The 27,120-nt window shown below is 41.7% G+C and overlaps 1 protein-coding gene and 1 long non-coding RNA gene across 2 annotated transcripts; both read left to right on the forward strand.

The window, feature by feature from the left end:
- The first annotated feature begins 7,819 nt into the window (after positions 1–7,819).
- Positions 7,820–15,200, forward strand: LOC122729351. The gene is made up of 3 exons (XR_006353321.1): positions 7,820–7,936; positions 8,714–9,098; positions 13,405–15,200. It is a non-coding gene; the product is annotated as an uncharacterized LOC122729351 (long non-coding RNA).
- Positions 15,201–23,892: 8,692 nt separating this feature from the next.
- Positions 23,893–24,508, forward strand: LOC122729651 (density-regulated protein-like). The gene is given in 2 exon segments (XM_043968621.1): positions 23,893–24,348; positions 24,350–24,508. Coding segments are annotated over 2 exon segments (597 nt in total). The 5' UTR covers positions 23,893–23,910.
- The last annotated feature ends 2,612 nt before the right edge of the window (positions 24,509–27,120 follow it).

Raw genomic sequence — 27,120 nt, forward strand, 5'->3', positions numbered from 1 at the left:
ACCCCTAGCACCTCAAGGGTACACATAGTAGCCACCATCTGGGGATGCGGCCTGCCATTTCAAGTAGGATTTGGGAGAGTGGATCTAACTCTTGTACTGTATTCAGATGTTGAAACCAAGGTATAGAAAGGTTAGGCTTGCTCAGCATCACAAAGGTAGTTAGGGTCTGAGGCAGTGCTTAGAGCTCAGGTCTTCCTAGGTCCAAGCCTAGTCCTCTATTCGCTATAACATGCTAACTGCCTGGTTAATAGATATCCCCATTGTTTCCAGCTTTTATACTATCACCAAAGTACTCCCATGAATATTTTAGTATAAATGGAGTATTTCTTTCCATCTTTTACTTTCTTGGGCTAAATGCCAGGTAGTAGCATTGGATCAAATGGTATGAACAATTTTACATTTAATCACTTTCTTATATAATTTTGACATTCATTTTATATTTATGAAATAATGATGAGACAATTATTGAACAATTACCTCTGTTGTAGCAACTATCAGATATCCCATATCATTTTAACATATACATAGGAGAAACTTTGTTGAGGGAGAGCCTTTAAGACTGTGCTTGACACATATGCTTTTCATAATCAACAAACACAAGATCTTTTTTCTCTGTGCCTTTTTTTGTTTTGTTTTTGTAGGGCAATGGGAGTTAAGTGACTTGCCCAGGGTCACACAGCTAGTAAGTGTCAAGTGTCTGAGGCCGGATTTGAACTCAGGTCCTCCTGACTCTAGGGCCAGTGCTTTATCCACTGCACCACCTAGCTGCCCCTCTCTGTGCCTTTTAGCCAATTGTGTAACTATAAAGATGTGACCTGCTGCAAAAAAATGTATCTGTGCAGTCTACCTGTTTTCTTCTCATAGTTTCAGTAAGGATCTCCTTAATATGTGTGTAAAAACCATTCTCGTCGAGATTTTGTAGAAGTGAGAAAGTCAGGAAGACTCATCATCCTGAGTTCAAATCCTGCCTCAGATACTTATATGACACTCTCTCTCTCTCTCTCTCTCTCTCTCTCTCTCTCTCTATATATATATATATATATATATATATATATATATATATATAGCTATATGACCCTGGGCAAGTCACTTAACTCTGTTTGCCTCAGTTTCCTCATCTGTAAAATGAACTGGAGAAGGAAGTGGCAAACCACTGTACCAGGACAACCCCAAATAGGGTCACAGTCAGACGTGACTGAAAAACAACTGGACAACAACATTTTACCATGGTAATATAGTAAAAACCCCATTTTTTTGCTAGAAAGCCTTAAAAAAATTTTATAATCCTATAATCATTTTATTCCTTTAATTTATCTGCTACTAAATGATAAGGTCTTATCTATTTACTAACCCTATAGGTAACCTAGATTTAAAAGAGTATCTATGTTAGTCTGGATTAGCAGTCAGGGCTAGCTTTTCCTGAAGAAGGAAGATTAATTCTGTAATCAAACTAAGAATAAACCAAAGTGTTCAATACTAATTGATTTTTTTTATCAAAGATAAGAGGGGGCAGCTATGTGGCGCAGTGGATAAAGCACCGGCCTTGGATTCAGGAGGACCAGAGTTCAAATTCAGCCTCAGACACTTGACACTTAACTAGCTGTGTGACCTTGGGAAAGTCACTTAACCCTCATTGCCCCATCCAAAAAAAAAAAAAGTGTATAGAGAAGGAAGGATGCTCAAGGTCAAAACTGAGGCCTCTACTTCCCTCCCAGGAGATCCCTTCTCAAGAATTTCACTAGAACTCCATAAAGTCTCCAATTCTGGCTGAATGCCTTTATTCTAGACCCAAAGGGCTTGAAGAAATCCCTTAGCTACTTAGACTTCCTGTCTGCTCAGTTAACTTTATGCAATGGCTTTCAAAGACTTTCACCACCATGATTGATTAATGGAGATGTATTCTCACCTCCCTAAGGTAACTAGGCTAAAATGGGGTGAGGTAGTTTCAACTCCACTTTTACATATTTAAAAGTAAAATGGGGGGGGGGCAGCTAGATGGCGCAGTAGATAAAGCACTGGCCCTGGATTCAGGAGGACCTGAGTTCAAAATTGGCCTCAGATGCTTGACACTTACTAGCTATGTGATCCTGGGCAAATCATTTAATCCTCATTGCCCCACCAAAAGAAAAAAAACTCAAAAAGTAAAAGTAAAATGAATGGATTTCCCAATTAGGAGGTTCAGGTTGCTCTGATTTGTTTACCCAAACAACTTACCCTCCTTGCTTCATCTGATACATCAGTTATAAAGGATGGTAGACTGAGATCTTTCCAAAGAAAGAAAAAAGCACCAAAGTTGTTATAAAATACAAAACAACTCAAAAGTTTGGGCCATGTCACGTTTGAAGACATAGATGATGCTAAAAGTATAGACATGGTCGTGATTGTAAAGTTTCTTGATGGGCAGAAGTTGATCATACAGGGAGGGCAAATCAAGAATAACTGAAACCCATGGGCACCAACATGCTTTCCACTGACCAAGGTTTTTTATCTGTGAAGGCAGAGACTGAGACTCTAGAGGAGATGGATAGAAATTAAGATTATGGAGGAGGGGACAGATTTACATTTAGAAGTAGGGGATATAAAAATTCCAGAGATTATTATAGCAGGAGGTAACTACAGAGGCAGCTCTGACAATTATACTACATTAAAAAAAATATTTTCCTAATCAAATCATTCTTCCCATGGCAATATCTATAAGGATTTTTGGCATTTTGCTGAATACTTATTATACAATACTTGTATTCACTTTTTTAGTCTTATAAACCTGTCAAACACAGACTGGCAATTTCTACCATGAGATGGCCAAATTAGACTTTTAAGAAAGTTTTTATCTGTTCTCAAATTTTTTTGTTTTTGTTTTTTTGGTGAGGCAGTTGGGGTTAAGTGACTTGCCTAGGGTCACACAGCTGGTAATTGTTAAGTGTCTGAGGCCGGATTTGAACTCAGGTCCACCTGAATCCAGGGCCGGGTGCTTTATCCACTGGGCCACCTAGCTGCCCCTAAAAGCATTTTTTAAAGCATTTCAGATTTTGTTTTCTTTTCTTCATGAGCCCAGGTGTGATTTGTTTTGTTTTTTATTTAAACAAGAAAATTTGTGAGAAGGGGCCCCTGACTCAGTTTTCTTTGAGATAGAAAAAGACCTTTATTTAGGTGTGCCCTGGAAGCTGTGGAGGCTTGGCTTTTTTGTGTTTGTTTGTTTGTTTTTTTGTTTTCAGGGCAGTGGGGGTTAAGTGACTTGCCCAAGGTCACACAGGTAGTAAGTGTCAAGTGTCTGAGGCCGGATTTGAACTCAGGAACTCCTGAATGCAGGGCCGGTGCTTTATCCACCTAGCCGCCCCTGAGGCTTTGGCTTTTTAAGGGCATTACTTTCAACTTTTTGTATGTTTGTTTACTTTAGTGTAACAAAGGGGGAATGCATCGTGAGGGTTTGAAGAGAGAGAGATAACCTTGATATACTTAAAGAGAAATTAAATTAGTTTATTCTTTAGGAAGAAACTTTTCTTTACACTGAATATAACTTTAATGTAATATAATTGACCCAATGCTCAATGGGCCTTTTGCATAAGGCACTCCGAATTGGTGGAGACTAATTGCTCAATGCTTCCCCACTTGCTTGAGAGTAGAGTTGGTAAGAGCTGGGAAGAAGAGAGATCCAACTCTGCCCTGAAGCAAGAACGGTGAATTGAGTAATTAATATGGACAGATGAAGAGAGAGCTTTATGCAAATTGCCTTGAGACATGTTATATGTATTATTATCCAGAAATGGACTTGTGAACTTTTGAAAAATATTTATATTGTCCTTTTTTAAAAAAAAGTATTCTTATTCCATTGATAATATATTTGAAATGGTTAAGGAATTCTTAAATACAGGGGGTTTGGGGTTTTTTTTGGTTTTCTGAAAACAATTAAAAGACTCTGAATAAAAAAAAAAGAAAAGGAAGGAGAAAGACTCTAGCAGGGTGGGGGCTAAGCTAGCAGGGATAAGAAGTAGGACCAGGAATATGAGAAGATCCAGGGAAAGGAGCAGAAAGGGCCAGTCAGTCACCTTCCTGATAATACCATTCACGGTTTTTTGTTTGCTGACAAAGATATCTCCATCCTGTTTTGATCAAATTCCATGACCAAGTCAAACATGGGTAGTGTGGTATGGAAAGTCCCTCAATTTATTTTTGGTATCTCTAATTTGTACCATCTCCTCTTGCTCAACATGAGGAGGAACCCATCTATCTTATGACCAATTAACCAGTAGAGATATTCCATGCTTCACTCAACCCATGACCACCACTGTATTTTGTGTAATCCCTCCAGTGTTCAGGTGCTGAATCTGGTATCAAACCCTATAAAAACAAGGTCCTGAGGACCAGGGGCACCTCATTAGAGGGGGGCAGGTCCCTTTAATAAAGGGCTATTAATATGGGAATGTACAGGAGATAAAACTGGGGCCCCCAAATCTGAAACTAGGGCAAGTTGTTCTCTCCCCATAGCCTGTGGTTTGATGCCTGCACCCTAGTCAGCATATCCCTTTTCCTGTTATCTCCTGCTTCCACCAACTGCATGTCACTGTTTACTGAACTGTGCTCTCCTGTATGCGAGCAGCTTACCAAAATATAGCCACCACCATGTACCCATGAAACCCACCTGTATCTGCACTAAAAGGTATATAACTGCAGCTTGAACATGCATTGGGGGCCCAGATTGTCAGAGAGCTACTTTCTTCTGGGCCCACGCATTAATAAATTACTCTTCCTTATTCCCGAATGCCATTTTGGTTTCTCCACTGAGGTTTCCCATAACATTATATGCTTGGAGCTCTGCCTCTGTTTCTTTTTTTGTAGTCTGGGTGTTTTTGTCTCCACATACTTGGCAACTGGGAGGACAAGCTGCCTCCTTTGGCTCTCCTACCTGCAAGGAACCCAAAAGATAGTGTGTACTGGGAGGATTTTTAGACACTGGCTTCCCCACACATTCAAGCCCATGAAGATTGGCCTCCCCTTACCATTCGCACCTAAATTCTCTGAGCCTGAGGTAAGTCTCTTCAGGCTGCAGATTGGTGAGTGTGCCTTGATTTATTTCCAAAATCATATCCTTTTAAGTAAGGTCCCTAACTGAGTTAAAAGGCACAGTTCAGATGTATAATTGATTTGAGTGTGTAAGCTCCAGAGCTTTAAAGTATCTCATGACCCTAATCTAACTTTTTTTTTTTTGGGTGAGGCAATGGGGGTTAAGTGACTTACCCAGGGTCACACAGCTAGTAAGTGTCAAGTGTCTGAGGCCGGATTTGAACTCAGGTACTCCTGACTCCAGGGCTGGTGCTCTATCCACTGTGCCACCTAGCTGCCCCATCTCTTTTAGTTTTTTTGGGTTTTTTTGTTGTTGTTTTTTGCGGGGCAATGAGGGTTAAGTGACTTGCCTAGGGTCACACAGCTGGTAAATGTCAAGTGTCTGAGGCCGGATTTGAACTCAGGTACTCCTGAATCCAGGGCCGGTGCTTTATCCACTGCGCCACCTAGCCGCCCCCCCCCATCTCTTTTAGTTTTGATTAAAAAAACCAAGCTCTGGCTATACCATTATTCAGTCTATAAAAATGGTGGGATTAGAGGGAATACCATGGGAGGTGCCCCTCTTATCCCCAGAGAGGTGTCTGTTTTGCATTCATTCATATGGGTATCTAATACATTTACTAATATTGGGAAGAATCTGTGTAAACTTAATACTACTATTTCACATCTTCCAGATAGTACTTTAATTCTATAGTTGCCAGATAATCTGACCTCTTTGTTTCCATTATTGACTGATTTGCTTAATGATTTTTCTAATAATGAGTTCCTTTCATTTTTTTCCTGTTGCACCAATCCAAGATGATTATAACAGTAGCCCTCATATTCCCCATGATATCCCAAGCTTTTTGTGGGCTACTTCTTCCACTGATGTAGGCCTTTTAAAATCAGCAGTCCTGGTCATGATTGCTACCAAAGGGGGCTGCTACCATCAGCGCCTCAATGTCTCCAGTCTAGGGAGGCCATTGAAGGAATCGCATCCATCGTGAATGTTTTAACAGAGCAAGGGATTGTGGTTCCATGCAGGTATCCCTCCAATATTCCTTTACTACTTGTTAAGAACCCTAGAACAGGCCCCAGTGGAAAACCCGTTCACTAGTTTGTTCAAGATTTACATGTATGTCATTAATGCATATGTTATACCAAGGCATCGTGTGGTGCCCAACCCTGTCACAATCGTTTCTTCCATTTCTCATGCTGCCACCTGTTTTACAGTAATAGACCCAAGTGCTACATTTTTTAGTGTTTCTGTAATCCCCAAATCCAGATACCTGTTTGCATCTACTTGGAATAATCAGCAATGGACATGGACATGGACTCATTTGCTTCCATACTGTGTTGAGTCAGTCTCCTACTCTCTTCTGTCAATTTTTACATCAAGATTTAGCCTCTGTTGTCTTCACAGACTCAGTTTTAGCCCAATATATTCATGATCTTCTACAAGCCTCACCTACTTCAGAGGGATAGTTGTCATCTCCTCCTCCAGCTCTACCACCGTGGATACAAGGTCTCGAGAACAAAGGTGGAGTATCTTGGCTTGGTTCTATCTGCTAGAATCCATACCATCTCTCAGAAACACATAGAGCAATTCAATACCTGTCAGCTCCTAAGACAAAGAAGCCAGTACATGTCATTTCAGGTGCCACTGGATGTTGCCATCAGTGGATTCCATCATTTGGTGAAATAACTAAACTTATTGCTTTAGAACAAACTCCTGCGTCCTGAGTCTGGTATCTCATTCATTGCTCTGGTGAAACTTAAGAAAGCACCAGTCCCTCACTGACCCACCAAAAAAAGAGAAAAAGAAAGCACGGGTGTCTGCTCCTGCTCCATGACTCTCAGACTACAGTAAGCTGTTCACTCTTCCTGTTCATGAACAAAGGGCAGTGGGTGTCCTCACACAATCACTGTGAGCCACCATATGTCCCATAGGTCGTTATTCAGCTCAACTGCACGGTGCAGCCACTGGGGCACCACCCTGCAGGCTCCTGCGGCCATGGCCCTCTTAGTGGGGAAGGCTTCTTACCTGATCTTTCAATGGCCTCAGGAAGTTGAGGCTTTGCTGCCACACCAGCACCCAAGCCTTTTCTGATCAAAGGCTTCCAGATACCAAGTGACCTTACTTGGAAGGGGAAATGCCACAATCAGGACATGCTCTGTCCTTAACCCTGCACCATTGCTCCCCATCCTCCCACCTCAGGGGAACCTCTACATAACTGTGCCTCTCTTGTTGACTTGGCTGAGGAACCTCACAGTGGCCTTGTTGATATCCTTCTAGACAGCACAGATCTGATCCTCTGCGCTGACGGCTCCTTCTTTATGAAGGATGGCGAGTGCTTTATAAGAACTGCTGTTGTCTCCTGATTACTGATAGTGTGGGTAGCCTTGCCCCCATCCTACCTCAGTGCCCAGGCCGCTGAACTGATTGTTCTACTCAAGTCTGCCATCTTGCTGATGTCACAGATGTCGCCATCTACACCGACTCTTATGCTTTTGCAGTGTGCCAGGCAATTGGGATGTTGTGGTTACAACAAGGATTTTTTTACTTCATCTGGGAAAGTTATTGCCAATTCTGACTGCATTTATGCCATAAAACTGCCCAGAGCACTTGCTATTGTGCACTGCTCTGCTCATGCTAACTGAACTGAGCTTGTTTCCCTCAGAAGTGCCCCTGAAGATGCAGCTGCCAATGCTGCAGCTATGGAAAGACCCACTCTTGTTCTCTGCCTGCATGATTCTTTATGATCTTCAGGCGAGCCTTCACACAACCCTGACGATACTCACTGGCATCTTTTTACCGACGGTGATGCTGAAGTGGAGAAATGGAAGCAGCAGTACAGTGCGGAACAAGTTTCTAGAGTCTGGGTCACCCGCAAAGGTAAACCACTCCTTCCCTGAGTTTTTATCATCAGACATGTCTTTCACTTCATTCTGGTGGTCATTATAGCACACAGGGAATAATTGATCCAATTAGATGTGGGTGGATTGCTCCTGGTATCAGTTCAGTTGCTGCCTGTATAACTTCAAGTTGTCCCACCTGTTCAACCTTTAATCAGCATGCCTTTAAGATTACCGCTTTTGGTGGTTGACCCCTTGCTTGTACTCCTTTTGAGCACTTACAGATAGAATTTATAAATATGCCTGAGAGAAAAGACCATATCTGGACTCTTCTCAGAGCCCTAAAGGCAGAGAGTGCGTCCGGTTTCAGGCCCTACAGCTTTGTTGCCCAAACCTCCCAGTAGGGGGCCACCCAGCCCATGGGGCTCTGGGGAGCTGAGGCTCCTGGGCCTTGGGTCTGAGCAGGGCCTGGAGAGTGGCCTAGGTTTTATGGGAGTTGGGCTGGGCTGGGAGTTCACCTTGAGGTGCCCAAGGTGATCTCCACATGACCCCGATGTTCAAACCCCGACTTAAGTTTAAGTTGTGTGTCTTGACAAGTTATGTATGGTTCACACAGCACTGTTCTAGTGAGGAATGGGGCCATTCTTGTCCAGAATAAGGTTAAAGCCTAGTGCTGCAATCTGATTGGTCAAATGGTATCACCTGATGGGTTCTTGGGCTATTACTGTTATTCTGTATAAATAGCAACTGTAATAACTGAAATAACTGAAATGTAAATAGGGTGATAGTAAAATACCTTAATGTGATTGTTCGGTAGGGACCCCTTGAGGGGTGTAAATAGAGGTGAGGGGCCTCTGGCACATTCAGAAGAGTGCCCATCTTTGAAGATGAATAAAGACACCTTCAACCACACTCTGCTGCCTGCTTGGATTCTTTGAGCTGCATTTCTAACAATTTGGTGCATTGGCTGGGAATCTGAAGAGGAAGATTGGTCAGGCAGAGATTCAGGGGTCCAGAAGGAGCTCCCCACTGATTTCAGCAGCTGACCTGGGGATCTGCAGCCAGTTCATCTCTGAGGGAACCTGAAGAAGTGAAAGCAGTGTATCAGTGAACGCACAAGGCGGAGCAAGGGAAGAAAGGGCAGGAGGAAGGAGAGAAGGGACTGAACCACGGCAATCGAGCAATTTTGTGCACAGACCCTGGTAAGAGAAGGCAGACTACCTAGTACTGCCCAGGTGATCAGGGTACATTCTGCCGGTACTGGAACTGAAAGTGTGTGAGTGAGACATGTTAAAGTCATGCAGTGAATGTGGAGCTCAGATCTGCAGTTCTCTTCTCTCTAGAGAAAAAGAGTCAGACAAGAGCAAAGCAAAAGGCAGTGCTGCAGAGAGAGAGAGAGAGACTAAAGTTCCAGGGGTGGGAAGTTTAGGAGGTTAGGTTGGCCCTGACCATTAGGATTAAATTTAGCAGAATGGGGAATGAGTCCCAGAAGTAAGTAGGCATCTCCAGCACCAGGAATAAGCCAAACCCAGGAGGTGACATTACTCCTGATAGTCTTTTGGGTGGGATACTGGGAGAGATGGGGGGAGGGGGTGGTGAAGGATATATTCCCCTGGGAAACTGGTATCTCAGGCCCTGGGAATGAACTGATCCCAGGAGGCAGCATTCCTCCTTTGGGTAGGATGCTGGAGAACCAGGAAACCAAATTGGAACCAAATTGGCATCACAGGCCCTGGGGATGAGCTCACCCTGGGAGGCAGCAATTCCTTCCATTGAATAGGATGCTAGAGAGATGAGGGTGGGGGCAGAATTTGAGGATAAAAAGGAGATCTCACAGCTTTAGGTTTGTTTCTGTGTCTTACTGTGTAGTTATATGTCTGTCGATCATTGTACTTGTGTGTGTAGTCTACAGACATTTTTAGTTGTAGCTCATAAAGCTGATTATCAGCCTTTCCCAAGCTCTGGCCAGTCTGGGAAGATGGAAAAGGGTAGAAATTGATTCAAAGTTGCAATCAGGTGTTGGAATGTAAATTCTATACTATGCATTCATAGCCTTAGATGAACACTGTAAAAGATGATATATTTTTTTTAATTGTTTTTGGTTTTGTTTTTTGGTGAGGCAATTGGGGTTAAGTGACTTGCCCAGGGTCACACAGCTAGTAAGTGTTAAGTGTCTGAGGCCAGATTTGAACTCGGGTCCTCCTGACTCCAGGGCTGGTACTCACTCTATCCACTGCGCCACCTAACTGCCCCTATTTTTAAAATTGTTACAGTGAGAAGGCTAGAATCAAAATGGGAGACACCACATGCCCCAAAGCCTCTCTCTTTCCTCCTGGCAGTTTCTGCTGTGGAGGATGGAGGCATTTGGTGCCTAAAAATTAGGACCACTTTTGAAATCATTTCTGGTGAAATAGTTTAAAATCAGGCATTATTGGTAATGTGTAAAAGTAGAGAAGAAGAGTTTTAAGTCCTAAGAAGAGCTTTTGGCTTTTATTTAATTTGCATGAAAAATGCCACTCATTGAGCCCCAAGCGCCTCTGCTTGTGAGGGCTGGAAAAAAAAAAGTCAGCATGTTTTAAAGCCCCCAACTTGTTATAAAGCAAAAGCATGTGCAACTGAAATAAAAACACTTGATTGGTAATTAATTGGTTTTGTCTCAAAGTTTCAAAAATCCCTAATATTGTTTTAAGGTACTATGCTTTCTAGGTTAAAAAGAAAAGGAATAAGTGGGTTGAGAGGCTGCTGGTCTGCTGACCACGTTCTGAAGTACTGTGATTAAGCTATTTGGATTTACATAGAAACAGGGAAATGGAGAGTCCTTTTCTCTCCCTCCTTCCCTTCCTGATGCTGACTGCAGCAGTATCAGTGGGATGGATCAGAGAGAATAAATCCAGAGAATTTTATATGATTGGCAAAAGCAAGTAGAAAGAAAGTTGTACCCTTTTTGCACTGACAGTAGGAACAATTTGGAAGCTTTAAAGGGGGAAAAAAAAAAGGTGTGGGGGGCAGCTAGATGGCGCAGTGGATAAAGCACCGGCCCTGGATTCAGGAGTTCCTGAGTTCAAATTCGGCCTCAGACACTTGACACTTACTAGCTGTGTGACCCTGAGCAAGTCACTTAACCCTCATTGCCCCGCAAAAACAAACAAAAAAACCAAACAAACAAACAAAAAAAGGTGTGTATGGTCACTTTAAGTGCTAAGCTTCAATTAAAAAGTCTGTTAAGTCCAGGGAGGACCAAAAAGTAATTGAGCTTGATTGGAAGATCTAGTTAGATATTCAAGGAATTTTGCAAACTAAAGTACTGCTCAATTTTAAGGTAACTTTGAAATTGGTGCAGGTGGGTTAAAATTAGAAATAATTGTAAATTATATGGGACTTCTACCCATTTTGTTATAGACCATGTTTTGTTTCCTCTCTAAAACAAAGAGGAAAGCACTGGAAGATTTTTGGAGATAAGGGGGAAAGTTGGTAAATTATTGTGTGGGAAAAGACACAGAAAAAGAGATTTTCTGGACTCCCCTTCATGTGTAAACTTTCCAGGAAAGAGCTTGGTATGGGATGTGAAATTCCTAGACAAAGAATGGTCTTACTGAGAATTTATAAGGTTGATTATTATAAAAGTAATTTGGGACTACTGAGGAGAAGAGAGGAATGATTAACTAGACTGGGATAGTAATGACCGGGCTCATAGGAGACCTATAAGGGATCTTAGTGGCAAGAATAAAGGAGGCAATCCCCAAGTCTCAAAATTTAGATAAAGCTTTTAATGTGAAGCAGGAAAGAGAGGAACCACCATTGGCCTTCTTAGAGAGACTTAGGGACCAGATGAAAAAATATTCGGCAATGGATCCTAAGAGCGCACTAGCTCAGGGAATGTTGGGGTAAATTTTGTCACCAAATCCTGGCCTGACATCATGAAGAAATTGCAGAAAATAGAAGAGTGGAATGAGAGACCTCTAGAGGTGTTGCTAAGGGAGGTTCAGAAAGTATTTGTTAGGAAAGAGGAAGAGAGACAGAAACAGAAGGTGAAAATAATGTTTTCAACAGTTGAGGAGGTTATGAAAAAGAAAAAGGAAGAGAGTTCCCCCTGTATAAAAATCCAAAGTCAAAGGAGGAGGGATAGAGGATACCCAAGAAGCAGCCCACAGGGAGCTAAATGTTACCAGAGTGGGAAACCAGGGCATTTTAAAAGGGAATGTTAAGGAGGGAAGAGAGTTATGTCCCTCATGAGTTTTGATGAAGACTAGGGATGTCAGGGATTCTTTAGCCTGAAGACCCACCCAGACAGAACCCTTAGTAAATTTAAAGGTGGGACCAGGGATGGAGGAAGTGACATTTATTGTGGATACTGGGGCTGCAAAATCCTCCTTGGCAGTACTACCACTGCATAGTAAATTAAGCAATGAGAAACTGATGGTCTCAGGAGTTAAAGGAGAAGAGTTTCTAGCTTATTACTTAGAACCTTGGAAGATCGAATTTGAGAATAAGGAGATCGAAGCTAAATTTTTGTACATTGCTGAGGCAGGAACAAACTTATTGGGGAGGGATTTGATTGTAAAATTAGGAATAAATATAGGGATTGAAGAAGAAATGATTACGATATGGGTGAATATGCTCAGAGTGGAAGATGACAAGAACATTGATCTGATAGTATGGGCAAGAGAAGGAAATCAAGGCGGGTTAAAGTTAGCACCTATAGTTGTCACACTAAAAAGACCAAGAGAGGTAGTGTGTCCAAAACAATATCCCATTTCATTAGAGGGGAGAAAGGGATTGCAACCTGTAGTCGATGGATTAGTTAAAGACAAATTTCTTGAGCTCCGTATGTCACCCCATAATACACCAGTGTTACCAGTATGAAAATCAGATGGGACTTGTGTAATACAGGATTTCTGCAGGTTCAAATTGTATTGGCATGTCATCCTATGGTCCCGGATCCATACACATTGTTAAAAAAGATCCCATATTCCCATCAGTGGTTCAGTGTGGTGGACCTAAAGGGTGCTTTTTGGGCCTGTCCATTAGACCCTAGTTGTAGGGATTTGTTTGCTTTTATGTGGAAAAACTCATTCACAGGAAGAAAACAGCAGCTCACATGGATGTTATTTACCACCAGGTTATACCGAGTCACCTAATCTATTTGGTCAGGTTTAAATTAAAATTTTTTTTTGGTGTGGTCAGGTTTTAGAGCAATTATTGGGACAGTTTGAGGTGGAAAAGGGAATCAGTTTATTGCAGTGTGTGGATGACTTATTAGTACCTGGAGAAAAGAGATCAGACGTAGCTAAGGCTACCAATTAGTTATTACCCTGATCATGAGCTCAACACACGTATCAGGTGGGACAGGATTGGATGTTAGATTGTGAGCCCACCTTGTACATGAGGGGACTGCCCCCTCAAACTTCCATAAAAACCCAATCCATGAGCTAATCAGCATGCTGAGACTAAGGATATATTTGTAAAGAACTATATACTGGCACTATATTCTTCTCTGTCCCAATTTAGGATTAAGGGTCTTCTCACTCAGACCCCTCCTCTGGAGTTCATGGTCCACAAAATCCGACCAGGTGACTGGGTCCTCATCAAATCCTGGAAAGAGACTAAGCTTACTCCGTTTTGGGAAGGACCCTTCCAGGTATTGCTGACCACTGAGACTACCATTTGAATAGCTGAGAAGGAGTGGACTCATTATACTCAAGTGAAAGGACCTGTGAGTTGCCCTCCGGACTCTGAAGAACTGGGACTTTAAGAAGAAATCAGATGTAATGGGGATTTTGTGGGTGGGGGTTGTGAGTAGACTGGTAAAAGAAATTTTAGGCATCTGATTGACTTACCACCTGTGAAGGGAATACATGAAGAAAGACTTCATGGGGACTTGGGAGAAGTGAGACCCAAAAGAAGTTTAGATACCAGCCTTATTAGCACTGGGGATGCCAATGGAAGGGGAAACAAGTGGCCATCTGAAAGGATAATTAGAGCATACAGGGGGCAGCTAGGTGGCTCAGTAGATAAAACACTGGCCCTGGATTCAGGAGTACCTGAGTTCAAATCCGACCTCAGACACTTGACACTTAACTAGCTGTGTGACCCTGGGCAAGTCACTTAACCCTCATTGCCCTGCAAAAAAAAAGAAAAAGAAAAAAAGAACATACGGGCCTGCCACTTGGGTCTGAGATGGTAGTTAGGGATACCAAACTCCCATATGTATATTAAATAGGTTGATTAGGCTGCAAGCAGTGGTGGGAATGGTTACAAATCAGACAGCCCAGGCCTTAGACCTCCTGGCAGAGCAAGCTACAGAGACTAGGGAGACCTTTTACCAGCACTGCCTGGCTCTGGACTATTTGTTAGCAAAAGAAGGGGGAGTCTGTGGAAAATTGAACTTAATCACCTGCTGCTTGAAGATAGACAACAATGGAAAGATAATAAGAGGGATAACAACTAACATTACAAAAATAGCTCATGTGCTGGTGCCAAGGTGGGACTCAGTCTTTGAGAATGGTTGGATGTCATGGTTTGATGGAAACAACTGGGGTTCTTCTTAATATATGTTATAGCTGGTCTGCTATTCATACCTTGTTTAATATCCTGTTTTATAAACCTTATCCCCAGGGTTGTGGAGGGAGTGCAAGTGGTAGCTTTACCTGAAGGGAAAAGAGGATATCAAATGATGGTATTATGAAAAGACACAGACCCTGGGTTGGACAATTTGGATTTGGAAGTAGATGAATTATATAGACAATGGAATGAGAAGAGTCCACACATAATAAAATAAAAAGAGGCAGGATTGAGAGAAAAGACCATATCTGGACTCTTCTCAGAGCCCTAAAGGCAGAGAGTGCGTCCGGTTTCAGGCCCTACAGCTTTGTTGCCCAAACCTCCCAGTAGGGGGCCACCCAGCCCATGGGGCTCTGGGGAGCTGAGGCTCCTGGGCTTTGGGTCTGAGCAGGGCCTGGAGAGTGGCCTAGGTTTTATGGGAGTTGGGCTGGGCTGGGAGTTCACCTTGAGGTGCCCAAGGTGATCTCCACATGACCCCGATGTTCAAACCCCGACTTAAGTTTAAGTTGTGTGTCTTGACAAGTTATGTATGGTTCTGTGTGTCCACACAGCACTGTTCTAGTGAGGAATGGGGCCATTCTTGTCCAGAATAAGGTTAAAGCCTAGTGCTGCAATCTGGTTGGTCAAATGGTATCACCTGATGGGTTCTTGGGCTGTTACTGTTATTCTGTATAAATAGCAACTGTAATAACTGAAATAACTGAAATGTAAATAGGGTGATAGTAAAATACCTTAATGTGATTGTTCGGTAGGGACCCCTTGAGGGGTGTAAATAGACGTGAGGGGCCTCTGGCACATTCAGAAGAGTGCCCATCTTTGAAGATGAATAAAGACACCTTCAACCACACTCTGCTGCCTGCTTGGATTCTTTGAGCTGCGTTTCTAACATGCCCAAGGCAGGACATTTATAACACTGTCTGGTTGCCGCTGTCAACTGACCTGCTGGGTAGAAGCTTTCCCTACTTCAAAAGCCACTGCTGCTTTTGTAGCCATGATGTTGATTAAGGAAATTGTTCCCAGATATGGTCCACCTTCCCCCATTGTTCTGAGAGAGGATCTCATTTTGCTGACTGTCCTTTTTCAAGTGTATTCTAACCTTGGAATCTTCCCTCAAACTCCATGGTTCATATCATCCCCAAGTTCTGGTCAGGCTGAGTGTATGAGTAAGGAATTGAGAAATTAGAGCAAAACTTGTATGAGTTTAAATTCCACAACTCAGAGCTTAAAGTGAAATTAATTTGCTTAAGTTTTATGTTGGAGAATTAAAGAGTGAGATTAGATCTCTAAGAGTGAGAGTAGTTACTTCCACTTTTTGATCAGTAGAATACTTCCAAAGCAGCTTCAGTTTGTCAGTTTTTGAACTTGAAGTTTTGGGGTGCCACTCTGTGGAATTGGTTTTAATTTGAGTGTAGATTACAAGTTTTGTTTTTGTTTTTGTTTTGCAGGGCAATTAGGGTTAAGTGACTTGCCCAGGGTCACATAGCTAGTAAGTGTCAAGTGTCTGAGGCTGAATTTGAACTCAGGTCCTCCTGAATCCAGGGCCAGTGCTTTATCCACTGTGCCATCTAGCTGCCCCCACAAGGTGTTTTTTTTAAAGATATACTTTAAAAACTGCATGTAGAGATTGACAGATTTATTGCAGGATGGAAATATTTTTAAATTTTTTTAAAAGGCAGAGCAGGAAATTTTTAGACCACCTTCAGTTTCCAAAGGAATAAAACTAAGTTAAGTTGGAATTTATTTACCTTCCTGTTGCTTACTACTTTTTTCTTTGTTTTGTTTTTTGGTTGGGCAATGAGGGTTAAGTGACTTGTCCAAGGTCACACAGCCAGTAAGTGTCAAGTGTCTGAGGTCGGATTTGAACTGAGGTCCTCCTGAATCCAGGGCCGGTGCTTTATCCACTGTGCCACCTAGCTACCCCCTGCTTACTACTTTTTTTGGGGGGGGGCAGGGCAGTGGGGGTTAAGTGATTTGCCCAGGGTCACACAGCTAGTAAGTGTCAAGTGTCTGAGGCCACATTTGAACTCAGGCACTCCTGACTCCAGGGCCGATGCTCTATCCACTGTGCCACCTAGCCACCCCTTACTTTTAAACAACCAACCTGAAGACACCAAGCAAGCCTTGTTATCAATTCCTTCATTGGGACTCCCAGATTGAAGGTGAATCCCAAAGTGCTCTGAGAGAAAAAAGCTTGTTTGAAATCAGGAAGTAATCAAGCAGTAAGTAAAATTTAATATTATTTTACAAGGGCTATAATGAATTAGGGTAAGATTTAGTGAAGACAGAATTCAGACAATAGGTTAGATTAAGGAAATAGATGAGGGGTAGTCACTTAACCCCAATTGCCTCACTAAAAAAAAAAAAAGAAAAAAGAAAAAAAGAAAATAGATGAAATGGATTTAGCTTGTGGAGTGATTTGAAAAGAAGTAGAGAAAAAGGTAGACCTTGAACCTACAGTTTCCATCAGATTTTTTTAGTGCAATTAAGAATTTGTATATAAGTATACATCAGTCAAAGGTATTATTAATTTATATTTAATTGGACCAATATGATGCTCACAATTACACCCCAACAGTTGTAGTGTCACCATCACTTTTCAACATGAATTATAACCTAAAGCATTGGAAAACATCAAAACTTTGTTAAAAAAAAAAAAAGGAAGCTGTAGGGGCAGCTAGGTGGCGCAGTGGATAAAGCACTGGCCCTGGATTCAGGAAAAACCTGAGTTCAAATCCGGCCTCAGACACTTGACACTTGCTAGCTGTGTGACCCTGGGCAAGTCACTTAACCCTCATTGCCCCACCAAAAAAAAAAAAAAAAAGGAAAGAAAGCAATTAGGAGTTATCTAAGAAAAAGTGCTTACAAGTCTCTTTACACATTTAAGCACCAGCACCAAAATAAAAGTTGCTTAATTGAGGAACCATGGTGGGTTCTGGCCTATCTCCCTGGTCATTGCCAGGTGGTCTCCTTTGTGAAATGGGTAAATGAGTGTTTTTCCTGCATAGAAGAGGTTAATTTTGAGAAGATAGATGACTTCTTCTCTAAAGTCATCAATAAGAAACTAAGAAATATGTATCTGTTAAACTTTCACTTAACCCTTCACTTCATGAGACACAAATTGATAGAGAAAATATTGCTTCTTTTATCTGGTTTAAAAATCTTTGTAAGGGGGCAGCTAGATGGCACAGTGGATAGAGCACCAGCCCTGGATTCAGGAGTACCTGAGTTCAAATCCGGCCTCAGACACTTGACACTTACTAGCTGTGTGACCCTGGACAAGTCACTTAACCCCAATTGCCTCACTAAAAAAACAAAAACCAAAAAATCTTTGTAAGAAAATAGCTTTTTCTGCTGCTATTACAACCAAAGGGGAAAAAATACCTCGGGGTAAGGAGAAATGTGCCCTTATCTGCCCTCTTGGGGTATACTGGTAGGGTTAAGTTAGGAAAATAAAAATAATTTATTTGATTCTTTGGGCAATTTAAAGAAATAAAAAAAACAGTTATGGTGAGCTAGGAGTGCTACCATGAATTTTTTTTTTTAACATGAGCTAACTAAAAAGTGAACCTGGTGGAAAATGAGGCTTAAGGATTTATTGGTAATTATAAATCAAGAATTGATTTGGTCAAAAATTTTGTTCTGAAACTACATTATAATTGTGATCTATTAGAGAATTTAATTAGTCTTTGCATATAAAAGGGGATGATAAATATTTTCACCTACCTCCCAGGGTTGTTGGGAGAAGCACATAATTGTGAAGTACTTAATACAAACCTGGCATTGTAATATTCAGAAATATTCTAGAAATTCAGTTGGGCAAAATGCTCTGAAATTTAAGAGGTAATTTCTCTAAGTGACATTGAAAGTTAAATTTGCTGATACATTTCAGAAATTCAAATTATAATTGAAAAATAAAAAACTAAACATCTGGAAATACTACAGAAAACATGACTTTGAAACTTTAAATTATGCACTACAAATTAAGAAAAAAGCCTGGCATATGATAAGCACATGTAAATGAACTATTGTTACCTCTTTAATTGACTTTGATTACTTCATACTAGATAACTTGTATGCTGGATTTTAGATACCTTTGGATAGAATTAGTAAAATGCCAAAGGAGATAGAATGAGTATTAACTTGCCCAATTCTAATTTTTTGTTTGTTTGTTTTTGCAGGGTAGTGAGGGTTAAGTGACTTGCCCAGGGTCTCACAGCTGGTGTCAAGTGTCTGAGGCTGGATTTGAACTCAGGTCCTCCTGAATCCAAGGCCAGTGCTATTCTAATTTTTAAGGAATAATCTTTTTTTAGTGAAGTTTTGTATATCCTTTTCCATTTGACCAATTCTACTTTTTAAGTAGTTGTTTTCTTCAGTGAATTTTTGTTTTTGTTTTTGGCGGAGTAATGAGGTTTAAATTAATGAGAGGTCACACAGCTAGTAAGTGTCAAGTGTCTGAGGCCAGATTTGAACTCAGGTCCTCCTGACTCCAGGGCTGGTGCTCTATTCCCTGTGCCACCTATCTGCCCCTATTAATGTTTATTTCTTGAAGAGATCTCTTATCTTTCTCATTCTATTGTTTTTTTTCTATTTCTTTTCATTGCTTATTTGAGAAAACCTGTTTGTCATTGCTATTCTCTAGAATTCTACATTAAGTTGGGTATATCTTTCCCTTTCTCTTTACTTCTTTTCTGAGGTATTTGTAAAGCCTCACCAGACAACCATTTCACTTTCTTGCTCTTTCTTTTTCTTTTGTTACTGCCTCCTGTACAATATTGCAGACCTTCTTCAGGCATTCTATCTACTAGATCTAATTCCTTAAAAATATTCATCACCTCCCCTGCATATTCATTCATAAGGGATGTTATTTAGGTCATATCTATATGGTCTGATGGTCTCTCCTACTTTGTTCAATTTAAGTCTGAATTTTGCAATAAGAAGCTCATGATCTATTCCACAGTCATCTCCAGGTCTCATTTTTACTGACTGTATAGAGTTTCTCCCACTTTGTCTGGAAAGGATATAATCAATCTGATTTCTATATTAGCCATCTGGTGATATCCATGTATAGAGTCACCTTTTAGGTTATTGAAAATGAGTGTTTGTTATGACCAGTGAGTTTTCATTTTTCTTTTCTTTTCCTTTTTTTTTTTTTTTTGCAGGCCAATGAGGGTTAAGTGACTTGCCCAGGATCACACAGCTAGTAAGTGTCAAGTGTCTGAGGCCGGATTTGAACTCAGGTCCTCCTGAGTCCAGGGCTGGTGCTTTATCCACTGCGCCACCTAGCTACCCCAACCAGTGAGTTTTCTTGACAAAACTCCACTAGTCTCTGCCCTGCTTCATTCTGTATTCCAAGGCCAAACTTGCCTGTTATTCCAATTATCTTTTGATTTCCTACTTTAGCATTCCAGTCCCCTATGATGAATGTGACATCTTTTTTTCTGGTGTTATTTCTAGAAGATGTTGTAGATCTTCATAGAACTGATCTACTTTGGCATCAGCGGTTGGAGCTTAGACTCGTATTACTGTGATACTGAACAGTTTGCCTTGCATTCAAACAGATATTATTGGGTCATTTTTGAGATTATACCCTACTGCTGTTTTTCTCACCCTTTTATTGACTAAGAGGGCTAGTCCATCTCTTCTAAGGGATTCTTGCCCCCAGTGGTATATATAGTGATCGTCTGAATTAAACTCAGCCATTCCCATCCATTTAAGTTCACTGACACCCAGGATGTCAGTGTTTAACCTCTCCATTTCCTGTTTGACCACATGCAGCTTACCTTGGTTCATAGATCCTACATTCCAGACTCCCTGTAGCACCTAAACCCGCTTCAACTGTTATTTCTGTTCCTTGTGAGGCAAACTGCTTTACTGTGATAGGTTTGTGCTCTTCATTTTTCTAATATTCCTCATTTACTCAGATTCCCAATACCTATCCACTTTCACCTGATGAATCAACAGCAGATGTTTACCTCAAAGGTATATCAAAAGACCAACTTTGATCTCCCAACTTTTTTTGTTTTCTTTTGTGGGGCAATGAGGGTTAAGTGACTTGCCCAAGGTCACACAACTAGAGTCAAGTGTCTGAGGCTGGATTTGAACTCAGGTCCTCCTGAATCCAAGGCCAGTGCTTTATCCACTGTGCCACCTAGCTGCCCCTGTTCTCCCAACTTTTGCAGCAAGACCCAGCTTTGATTGTTTTAAAGACTCTGTCCAAGTCCAGTATATTGATGACCTTCTGCTAGCATCACTCACCCTTGAGATCTGCCTAAAAGATTGACCCCTTCAGCTTCATCAAAGTGGCCAGAAGGTCTCCGGATCCATCTGGAGCGTCAGTCTGGTGTCACCCAGAGGTAGAATATCTTGGGTTTGTCTTGTCTTCTGTTTCCAAAAACAATATACAGGCTCTTCAACAAGTGTCTGTTTCAAAGACTAAGAAGCAGGTATGTGCTATCCTTGAGCAACAGGACATTGTGAATCCTCTCATTTATTGATATTACTAGACCTCTCGTTGTTTTCACTAGAGATCCAATTATGGTGAGTAAAAATTTTTGAGAGACAGTTTCTAGGTAAATTATAATTAATTTTAGCAACTACACCTAGCGCATAGTCAACAAAAAGGCCTCATTTGTCTTTTCAATGACCAGAGACCTAACTTGTGGAATCTTCAATACTGGAAAAGTATTTGGGAAAAGTGGGTGCACCTGAGGGTGGAAATTGAATTTGATTAGTTAACACTTAATAAGAGAATGAACATCATCATGAAAGGTGGGTTTATTCTAATGAGGGTCTGGGGAACATGACTGATCACTCAGTCTTGGCCATAGAGACTTATGTATACCCATATCACCCCATCTAGGGTAATCTAGACAAAAGGGAGAAAACACTTTTCCCCAGACTGTCTGAATAAAACACAATGGCCCAGAACCCATCAATTCACCTAAACTAAAATTTCTTTACCTTTTGGACAGACCTGAGTTTTCTCTCTCATTATCAGCCTGCACCACTTGAAAAGCTGCCTGAATAATCTACAGGGGCTGATTTCTGAATGAGAAAGTAGAAAAGCCAGAAAACCTTAGTAGTAATTCAATAATTGGTTATTAATATGAGAGAATTAAACTATTTCTCTCACAGTTATTGAACCTTTACACCTTGATCCTGAAAATCTTGGTGCCTTGGCCAACCTTAAGAAAGCATTAATGGGGGCAGCTAGGTGGCACAGTGGATAGAGCACCAGCTCTGGAGTTAGGAGTACCTGAGTTCAAATCTGGCCTCAGACACTTAACACTTACTAGCTGTGTGACCCTGGGCAAGTCACTTAACCCCAATTGCCTCACTTTAAAAAAAAAAAAGCATTTATGTCTACTTCTGCCTAGGACTCCCAAATTATAACAAGACCTTCACTCTCTTTGTACAGGCACGAAGGAGGGTGGCTTCCAGGATCCTAACTCAACCATTAGGACCCACACTGCATCCTGTGACTAATTTTTCAGGTCAGTTGGATAATGTACTCACAGTGCTCTACCTTACCTGTGGGCAGAGAAGGCACATGACCTGGTCCGAGGATGTCCCTTAATGATACAGTACCCCCATGAAGTCACACTTCTATTGCTACACCCTTATACCCAAGCCTTTTCTGACCAGAGGATTGCAAGTTATGAGATGATTTTTCTAGAGAAAGAGAATCTCACCTTAAAATGGTTTCTGTTCTCAACCCTGCAACACTGTTCCCGGACATACCTCTCTCTGGTGAGCATGTATATGAATGACTACCTCAGCCACTGACTTGGCTTAGAAGCATCAAGAGCCTTTGCCTCTTGAAAATCTAGACTTTGTTCTATACTGAAGGTTCTTCCTTCATGAAAGGTGTTGAACACTATACTGGATATATCTTTAGCCATTCCACACACCATAGCAGTCATCTTTCACTAACAGGCAAAAATTGACTCTGTGGCTCCTGTGGTTTTGGAAAATCAAATGGCACTGAATATTCTGACATCTGCACAAACAAGAGCCTGCACCATTATTAGCCAATCCTGTTATTTCTACATCAACCATTCAGGTAACATTATCATGAATGTCCATGAGCTTCAAAGAATTTTGAATGATAACAAATAGCACATGAAACCCATATAACCCCAAGTAGTGGAAAGGCCCTTCATCTTGATTTTCTCGGCTCACCTCTCTGCTCCAAGGTGCTGAGATTTTCCTCTTTTATTTTCAGAGGGGCAGTAACTATCCTGCACGTGATCATTCTTTTCTGACTGTCCATTAGCTGCTGCACTACATGTACCTCTAAACTGACCTCAAGGGTGGTTTCAAAATTCTACTCTGAACACTGATTATTTCTTTTTTCTCTCCAAAGATTCTATTATTCATTATGATTGTGCCTGCTGTGACCGCAGATTGTGGAGACCTTCGGCTATCTGAATTCCAGGAAAATCTGCTAGAAGTTATTACATCCTTAGGACTCTCTTCTCCAGGGTTGGTGCCCACAGGCCCACAGGGTGTTTTGTCTTTCCCACATTTGATTGGATTTCCTCACCTAACTGCTGTTCTTTGCAAGCCCATGGATAAGGACTTTGGGTCTCTCCAGCAGGACCGTTGTGTTGTTTGTGGTGAAGAAGCTATTAAAGTTCACTACAAGAGTCCTGTCTGTTGTTCCTGTAGGAGTTTCTTTGGAAGCCACACCTCAAAAAGAAGCGAAAAAAGTCGGTTTTGTAAGACTTCTACCAATAATTGTAAAATTACTAAATCCTCCAGACAAGATTGTCGAGCTTGCCGCCTCAAACACTGTTATCAGGCTGGAATGGTGCCCCGAAACTCGAAGAAATATCTGGCGGTTCTTCAGCAAGAAATCCAGCTTCTTTCTCGAGAGAGAGTGCACTTTATCTCTTCATTTGTGCAGGCACAAATTAATGTACTGACTCCCTTCCTTAACTCTTTGCAATCCGTGTGTTCCAAAAATGAGTAATGTGTGACTTTTTAAAGACATCCTTGTACTCTGACCAACTGGCTGTTGCCCATTTCATGTTCTCAGTAGCCACCCAGAAGTAAGCCTAGCAAGACACACCTTCAGATATGGATGCCTCCCACTTTAAAAAGAGGACAATAAAGAGGAGCCCACCTGCTCTTCTGTGTCCCCTGAGACTCACTCTGCTACTTCTGGGTCTACTTTTTCCTTACCCTCAAGTTTTTCCTGTGCTGTTGGTGGAGACTTTTCCTTTTGGGTATCATTATCTACTTGTGACAGCCGTAAGAAAGAAGCATCATCTTAACTGTACTGCCTGGACGGTTAATTGAATTATTAATAAGAGTTACTGGAGGCGTGAGCCAGGCTGTGGGGCTGTGAGGCCTGGGCTTGGGCCCAGGCCAGGAGCAGGAGCAGGAACTGCATGTGTCCCTTCAGTGCCCGGAGGGGGCGGGGGCTGTGCGAGTGCACGGGTTTGTGAGATGGCTACAGACTTTCCTGAGCCCACCGCCCCTGACTGCAAAGGAGACCTGAAGAGCAACACCAAGCTAGACACGGATTACCCACTTCAGGTGCTTCACTGGGGAGGCTGCTCATTACCAACAGAGTGCTGTCAATATATGCCTGATGTTGGTAAATGTCGACAGTGGTTAGAGAAGAATTTTCCAAATGAATTTGCAAAACTCACTGTAGAAAATTCACCTAAACAAGAACCTGGAATTGGGGAAGGCCAGGGAACAGCAAGAGAAGAGGAGGAGAAGAAAAGGCAAAAGAGAGGTGGAAGGGATCAAATAAAACAGAAAAAGAAGACAGTTGCACAAAAGGTTACAATAGCCAAAATTCCTAGAGCAAAGAAGAAATATGTAACAAGACTGTGTGGCCTTGCAACTTTCAAGAATGACCTTAAAGAAGCACAAAGGTTTCTTTGCTCAGAAATTCTCCTGTGGTGCCTCAGTTACAGGGGAGGAGGAAATCATCATTCAGGGAGACTTTACAGATGACATTATTGATGTAATTCAGGAGAAATGGCCAGAGGTGAATGACGACAGCATTGAAGATCTTGGAGAAGTAAAGAAGTAATTTTTAAAATTTGTCTGTATTTAATGACCTGAAGTTATAGTTGATGTAGCCAAAGGGAGGGAGGCCTTTAAGAAAAAAAAAAATATATATATATATATATTTATCCTACAGTAAAACTGTAGACCATCCTTATCCTTGGCATTTCACTGTTCTGTACAAGGCTGCTTGTGTTTTTCCTTTTGTTTTATTTTTTAAATTGCCAAAGTCCAATAAACTGGGGAGATCCATCATGCTTATACATGAAATGGAGATTTAGTTAAATAAAAAATTTTGGTCACAAAGAAAAGAGTTACTGAAAGAAGTGCGCAGCTTGCCACTCACAAGAAATGTTACCAGCTGGGTACGATGGGCAAAAGAAGAAAGAGAAGGGAGGAGACTAGGAGACTTGATTCCTTTTCATTAGTGTCTCTTCTGAAGAACAAGTGAAGCCATATACAGGCAGCAAGAACCTGTAGATTAATCATCTATTGCTAGAAATAAAGAGACTAGCTGTGACTCTAGGGAAATTCAATGACTTGGGGGGGGGGGCGGGGCAATGAAGGTTAAGTGATTTGCCCAGAGTCACATAGCTAGTAAGTGTCATGGGACTGAGGCCCGATTTGAACTCAGGTCCTCCTGAATCCAGGGCCGGTGCTTTATCCACTGTGCCACCTAGCTGCCCCCAATGACTTTCTTTCTTTCTTTCTTTTTTTTTTTTGTGAGGCAATTGGGGTTAAGTGACTTGCCCAGGGTCACACAGCTAGTAAGTGTCAAGGGTCTGAGGCCCGATTTGAACTCATGTCTTCCTGAATCCAGGGCCAGAGCTTTATCCACTTTGCCACCTAGCTGCACCCCCCCCCCATGACTTTCTTAGAAGTCAAATTAACTGCTTTGCTTATTGTCATAGCATTGGGATACTGTGGTCGAAACACGAATTCTTAACCTCCTCAGGGAAGGGTATTGCAAATGTAGATTTTATTAAAGAGCTTTTCTCTGTCATTCAACTACCCAAGGCCTTGGTGGTTGTCCATTGTTCTGCTCACACCAGTAGTACTGACCCTGTCTCCCATGAGATTGCTCGGGCATAGGCCACTGCAAAGTTAGCTGTTCTAGAAAGTCCTTCTTAAACCCTTCATTCCAATGATTCTCCATCATCTGCTAACTACTCTCTCTCCTCCAGTGGCTCTGATATCAATCAGTGGCATCCTTTTCCCTATGACAATGCTGAGGTTGAAAAGTGGAAACAACCAAACCAGGCTAAATGGGTCTCTGGGGTCTGGTGACAGAAGAAGGTAAGTCACTCTTCCCCCAGAGTTACTATCACCAGGCATGCCTTTTCATTCAGAAAGGGAGCTATTAGGGTACACAAGGGATAATACATTCCATTAGGCATGGATGGGTTGCTTCAAGGCATTACCCCTCTTGTAACAGCTCTCCTAATGTTCACCTGTCCACCTCATCAGGCTGTCAATTAGCATTCATTTCAAGCCACAGCCTTTGGTGGCCCTTTTGAATACTTACAAACTGATTTTGTTAATATGCCCCAGGCAGCTCATTATAAACACTGTCTTGTCCGTGTTGACTAACTTACTTGGTGGGTTGAAGTTCTAAAGCCACAGCTGCCTTTGTTACCAAAATTCTCATCAAGAAAACTGTTCCAGGTATGGCCCACCTACACTCATAGACTATGATAGAGGGTCTCCTTTCACTGATTCTGTTCCCGAAAATGTATTCTAATCTTGGTATCACACCTAAGTTCCACACCCCATATCATCTTCAATGTTCTAGCTAGGTTGAACAGATAAATAAAGAACTTAAGACTATGGTTGGTAAATTCTGCTTTGAAACCCATTTTAAGTGGCTTTTGGCTTTGTTCTCTTTGCATAGCAAACCAAACAAGGAAGTGCATATTTTTTCTTATGAAATGCTTCATAGGAGCACCCTCCCCTAAGTGCATACCCTTTTTCCTTACATCACTGCTTGGTGGGAGATACTTCTGTTGCCTCTTATGTAGAAGAACTGCAGAATAGACTGAAAGAGCTTCATGCTGCTGAGCAGTGATGCAACCTAGTGACAACATCTACATCAAGACCTTTCAGTGAACTAGTGGGACTCTGGTCCTTGGGAAGGACCATTCCAGGCTCTGCTGACCACTCCCACTGCCATCTAGATTGGAGACAAGGACTCATTGGTGGATTCATTTCTGCTGCACCCTTTTCTGGATGATGACTCCTTTGGGTTCTTCTGAAGCTTTTCTAATTGTAATGAGACTCTTCTAGATAGGAATGAACCACCATTACCTGTAGGGCTATGGGTTGCTTTGATTTTGGTATTTTGATTAGTCTTTTGCTCCTTTATGAGGATGGTTGAGACAGTATCTGAATCTAGATGAGGTTCTCCTTATGCATTCCTTTCACTTTTTTCTATTTTTTGGTTTTTGTTTTTGTTTTTTTTTGCAGGGCAATGAAGGTTAAGGGACTTGCCCAGGGTCACACAGCTCATAAGTGTCAAGTGTCTGAGACCAGATTTGAACTCAGGTCTTCCTGAATCCACCGCACCACTTAACTGCCCCCACTCCTTTCACTTTTTGTGTGTGTGTGTATGTGTGTGAGGCAGTTGGGGTTAAGTGACTT

Source organism: Dromiciops gliroides, chromosome 5 (assembly GCF_019393635.1).
Source record: "Dromiciops gliroides isolate mDroGli1 chromosome 5, mDroGli1.pri, whole genome shotgun sequence".
NCBI lineage: Eukaryota > Metazoa > Chordata > Mammalia > Microbiotheria > Microbiotheriidae > Dromiciops > Dromiciops gliroides.